Here is a 6124-nt window from a genome sequence, read left to right as displayed (position 1 = left end):
ATAAACCTCAAAAAGATGACATAGAAAATTTACAGACCATTGAACTGCAGGCACTAACTCCAGGTGTGGAGAGTGGGAGGAATTTATTACATCTTGTGTAATAATTGAAAGTCTGTAATTGTTTTCTGCTTCATTTTGCCCAAGTTTAATTTGGCTACTCTATGCATATGATGATGTTGTCACTGTTTTTCCTTATGTCTCTCTCATATTGTATGACATGCAACTGAGTGTAGCCAAGCAGTGGAGGAGTCATATTTTTCACGGACACCACTTGAAAATATTTTTATAGAAAAATAAGGGATGAAGGATGAAGAAGAGCAGGAGAGAAGAAAAATGCCTTAAAGATCGCTCTCTACATTAATTCACCATGAGGCAAAACAGAAATAATAACTCTTCTTCATGTGCCAATTCAATTGGGATGAACCAGACTTGTTACTGTATTGGTACAGTGTAAAAATAGATGACAGTGAGTAATGGTGTGAACAAAAAAACATGAGGAACATCACAGAAATGGATGTTGGATGGCCTTTGCACAGCAGAGGTAGATAAAGGTTATAACAAACTGTTTACTGACCATGTACACTTACTAGAATTAAGAGGTCAGTTGAACAAGAGCTCACCTAGTAAGAGCTTTCTCAATAGTGTGACTCATCAGCTGTTTTACAGTACCAGAGCACTGCCCAGTTATTGCTCCATCACTTTTCAATAACATCTCTGTCCCTTTAAAAGTCTACATTCTATCAATAGTTAAGGCTTTTTCATTTGCATTTCTACTTTTTTCCCCTTTTTGCATCAATTCAATATGATTAATACATGTGCCTCTAACAGAAAATAAAATAACTAAAAAGCACCATGTTTTATTGAACAAAATATAGCATATGCAAGGAAGGGAAGGGAGGAATTATAGAAACAAACCAGTGCTGAAGAATTTTTCATTAGCTGGTGCTTTTTGTTGTTGTCATATTTGCACAGATCATTTTAGGCTCCTCAGTCCAGGTTGTAGTAAAACACTATCAAAACAAATACTCTTGCAAAATATTTGAGCTTTCGCAGCTTAACATGTGCATCTTGAACCGCATAAGCAGCATGGTTATCTTCTTTTTGTTTTTCTCCAGAATTTAACAGACCGTAAAGTGTATACAAAAATGCATTATGCACCAGTGATTAAATGTTCTTACAACATTAATATTTACCAAGGGGTATTTCATAGCTAGAAAGTAGGTAACTATATTTTATTTCCTAAGAGAACATTTCCTATAGTTTTCCTTCATCTCCCAGCTACACAGCAAACATCTCTAAAGTGCACTTCCCAAGTGTAGTTAGAGAATAGGAAGGAATGTAAAGTTTTTAAAAACAGCCCTTATTAACTTTTCCTTCCATTGATTCTACTGTAAACTCTAAAAAGCCTTTTTAAAAAGCAAATTCTCATACACTCAGCAGGTGAAATGTTCCCACAAAAATAAAAGTAAACAAATTAAAAACCACCCCAAACAATGAAAAATCATCAATCATATTACAATCTTTTCTCTTGACTAATCATATCCTAGTATATCTTTACTGGTTTTATTGCACATTTATGAAAACGGTTGTCCTATATATTTAAAAAAAAATAGTTTCTTTATCTGTGCTAACACATTCTTGTGCACCCTTAATAACTAGAGTAACTTTCAACAACACGTAGATATTAGAAAAACAATGAAATCAAACCCGAAGAGATATTTTGTATTGTAGATGCTCAAAGGCTTCTAGTGTAATTTTGTTGAGACAAAAAGACGGATTTTGGAAGCTCTTTGCTCCCATTCCTTATGGAAAGCTGCTGGTTATGTGACAGCAGGAGAACTCAAAAGGTAATTCACAATGAATGCCAATCCTTCACCTCCAATATGAAGGCTTCCCAACTACTCAACTTGCTGAGCATAACTGGTTTTACATAGCATATCTAAAAAAGGCTGCTCCTGTTCAACTGACCAGTGAGAAAGGACTGGACTTCTTCAAAACGGGTATTGGAGCAACAGTTTGTTATATATTTTTTACATTTTTTAACTGTCCGATCCCACCTTGTAAGGAGAGCACTTGTTTGTTCAGCTAAAAGGAACCCCCTTCATGCTCCTTTTGGGTTTGCTCAGTCAACTGGCTTGTGCAACAGTGGCAGAGGCACACTGGAATTGTGTACCCATTCATTGTGATTACACAGACAGAAGCAAATGTATGTTGTCTGCTACGGGAGATGGGAAAGGGAAAGGAGATGAATGGTTCCCATGGGTAAGAGGACAGTTAGGTTTGGGTTTTTTTGTGGTTGCTCTTTTTTTTTTTTTTTTTTTTTTTGTTAAATTTTGTTTTGTCATTTTTGTGGTTTTTTGTTGTTTTTTGATTTTTGTGGTTTTTTAAATTTTTTGCTATGTCATGGATTCATAGCAGTCATTCCTCTAATAGAAACTGACAGGACATAAAAGACAGAACTATCAGATGAACACACACAATGACTAGAAATATATCGACAGAGAAAAGACTTAATTTAGCTTTGAGAAACCGTCCCAAAAATAAAATCCTGTATTAACAAGTGCAAAAAACAAACAGAAAAGAAACTCCAAACATTAAAACACAGTGTATAAAATGGTGTGAGAAATTTAAGTCACCATACAGCCTTTTAGTCAATAAAAAGCTGTGTTCATGTGTCCTTGTTTGGGTAGTGGCCCATTCTTTTCATTTTACCCAAAAGGTCATTCAAGAGATCTGAGGGTAAAGCACTCAGTCCTTGCTATTTTTGACTGTAGTCATTTGGGCCTGTTGTGTTTCTATCACATAAGATGAATCCTTTCTTTTATTCCTCATTGGTTGAATTATCTTCCAAAGTTGTTATGCCTCCAAAGCCCAGTCCTGTTGAGTTCTGTGCTGCTGAGACTGTAAGTACTGTATGTAAGAGAATTAATACAAGAATACACAGTTTAAGTCTGCTGTTACACAGTCTTGATGCTGATGAAACTGTGAGCGATGTCCTGTGACACATTGTTGAGCCACTTGTTTTTATAGTCCCTTTGGATTGATGATCTGATAGTAGTCCCCATCTGACATCACAGCATTCTGGTTCTGCATTGGTTGGATAGTTTTCATAGAGCCCTGTAGGGTAAACACAAGAAAAAATAAATTTCAGGCACAAAAAGATTGGCAGAAGTTAGTAGCTCAAAGGAATGGTCAACTGTTTAGTCTAAACTATCTAATCCACATCTTTGGGTGAGCCTGAGGCCCTCAAAATGCCATTTTGTATAATTAGACTTGTTGAAGGGATATGTGTCATCTAATAGGAAGCAGCATCAAAAGATCATTCACCAGAAGTATGATACTGAGCATGGTTGTGCAAAGAAAGACAATTAAAAAGTAATTATTGATGCTTGAATGATAAGGATATTTGATTTCTTACTTTTTTGGGACTAACAACTAATGATGAAGTAACAATTAATCTGTATGAGTTTCAATAAGGCCAATGCCGGGTTCTGCACTTCAGCCACAACAACCCCCAGCAGCACTACAGGCTTGGGGAGGAGTGGCTGGAGAGCTGCCAGTCAGAGAGGGACCTGGGGGGGTTGATTGACAGCCGGCTGAACAGGAGCCAGCAGTGTGCCCAGGTGGCCAAGAAGGCCAATGGCATGCTGGCTTGTGTCAGCAATAGCGTGGCCAGCAGGGACAGGGAAGGGATCTGACCCCGTACTCGGCACTGGTGAGGCCACACCTCGATTCCTGTGTTCAGTTTTGGGCCCCTCACTACAAAAAGGACATTGAATGACTCGAGCGTGTCCAGAGAAGGGCAACGAAGCTGGTGCAGGGTCTGGAGCACAGGTCATACGAGGAGCGGCTGAGGGAACTGGGGGTGTTTAGTCTGGAGAAGAGGAGGCTGAGGGGAGGTTGCAGAGAGCTGGGGATGAGTCTCTTTAACCAAGTATCAAGCAATAAGACAAGAGGTAATGGCCTCAAATTGCACCAGGGAAGGTTTAGACTGGATATTAGGAAGCATTTCTTTACAGAATGGGTAGTTAGGTGTTGGAATGGGCTGCCCAGGGCAGTGGTGGAGTCCCCATCCCTGGAGGAGTTTAAGAGTTTGGTTAACATAGCGCTGAGGGATCTGGTGTAGTTGGGAACTGTCAGTGTTAGGTTAATGGTTGGACTAGATGATCTTCAAGGTCTTTTCCAACCTATATGATTCTGTTATTCTGTAATCAAGCTAGGCCTTTCCGCAAAATTTGAAAAGATCTTGAAATTCTCCCTCAATCTGCAAGCACATACCAGTAATATCACTGTCCATTAAAAGTTAAGCATGAAATAACTAATTGATATACTGACAATATCGATCATCAAACCAATACTGATCCAACAGCTGTATAGGAACAACTTCCAAACAGAGTTGTTCAGAGTCTACTTGTTTACCCTACCTCAGCTGAGTTCTTCTAGAGATATTCGCTTTGGCATATCCCAGAGGTAAGAACAAACTTTCCTTGCCAGGGAATAATTGGATCTCTTGATATTTCTGAGTATACATCTAGACCATTTCCTTTTGAACTTTACTGAGTTACTCAGCCGGTCGGATTATGATTTTTTTTAACAGTTAAAGGAATTATGTCTTTTCCAAAAGGCACAACTGTCTTTTTGGAAATTGTCAATGTTGTCTGCATTACCATATAAGAAAGTAACATAACCAGAGTGTTCTGTTTGCTTCTCTCATATTTTCTTTTCTGATAAATTAAAATAAATTCATTAGGTTGCTTAACTAATGGTCAAATGCAAGAATGTCTAGAATAATGGACAAACACTTTTTCTCCATTTAAACTATCTTGGAATAAATTTTGCAGAAAAGAATTACTCTATGGTAGTGCTATGTTTTAGTAGAAAAAAAAAATCTGTGTTGAAATATTAGGATGAAGATTTTGAAAGCAGCTACATAACAGCTATAATTTATAAATTAACTTTACTTCTTGGAAAAAGAATTACATTTTGTCTGAAGTACCATAATAATATTACTTTCAAAAAACAATGCCTACAAGTTTAGGTGTAACATTCTTATGTCCAGGAACCAGACCGCTTGTATTTTGTGAATAACTTGTAAAGAAAAGCAGCACACCTTAGAAGAAGATAAAACTGAACTCTTTCATTCTGACTTCCACAATATTGATTTGTAACTAAGCAAAAAGAGCATTAGGTATGCTGAGCATGTTAAAATGCAGATTAAACCTAGACTGGTACATTTTACATGGCTGACACAACAGTCTACAATGTTATACATAAGTCCAATTAAAGATGCATCTATTTTTGGATTTAACTAAATTTTTAAAACTACAGGAATGAGAACAGCTTGTTTGATTTTCTGTAAAGTCGGGGCTTATACTCTAGGAAATCTGGCCATTTTTACACCTCTGCAGTCAGGCAGAGTACCAGAGATTAAAAATTATTTGTTCTCTCTCAGATTATCACTGAATGTACTTCATATTTTTTAAGAGATTTTGTTGCATTTTGGAACTTGTGGATAGTTGCTTATTGTAAGTATAGTGAAGCAGTGTTATTGCTAACACTGTATTTTCTGAGACCCATCTTTTGGTGTTTGTGTGCATAAGTGTGTTTTTAAACATGGTAACATACAGGAAAGGGCCTTCCAAAGCACATAATTATATGGTCTGTTCCGTGACTGCAGTAGCTCAACCTATTAGTGGTAATTGAAGAGACACAGAGAATGGTTAATGCTTTGATGCCACTGAGGCTTATTTACTATTCAAACTGTATTTCCTGCCTTTCTTGTTATAGGAAAACACAGACTTTCTTTGAAATCAAAGTGTGTATATACAAGTTGGCAATCAAAAGGTATTTAAATAGTTCATATGCACTTACTGAATTATAAATAAATTGAAGGCAACTCCACATTCAAAGCTGCATTGAGCTTGTTCCTTAATGTAAAATTACATTTCCTCTTTATTTCAATTCAGAAATTGAATTTGGGTTTTGAATTTGCAGTTACATATTTAGTAATAAATTAGCTACAGAACCACTATTCATATGACAGTTACAGAACATTTAGATAAATTCAGTCAGAGCTTTTGCACTGAATAATAAAACTTCATGACTGTGCTTCATCATATAATTT

The 6124-nt window shown here is 36.8% G+C and overlaps 1 protein-coding gene across 1 annotated transcript in view; it reads right to left on the bottom strand.

The window, feature by feature from the left end:
- Positions 1-1856: 1856 nt before the first annotated feature.
- The window catches only part of NALF1 (NALCN channel auxiliary factor 1), a 492777-nt gene continuing 488509 nt past the window's right edge, over positions 1857-6124 (bottom strand). The window contains exon 3 of the mRNA XM_074930712.1: positions 1857-3117. Within this exon, the coding sequence (XP_074786813.1) occupies positions 2822-3117 (296 nt within the window). The 3' untranslated portion in view covers positions 1857-2821. The remainder of the gene's footprint in view (positions 3118-6124) is intronic.

Source organism: Athene noctua, chromosome 1 (assembly GCF_965140245.1).
Source record: "Athene noctua chromosome 1, bAthNoc1.hap1.1, whole genome shotgun sequence".
NCBI classification, from domain to species: domain Eukaryota; kingdom Metazoa; phylum Chordata; class Aves; order Strigiformes; family Strigidae; genus Athene; species Athene noctua.
This window is presented reverse-complemented; position numbering and strand designations above follow the sequence as displayed.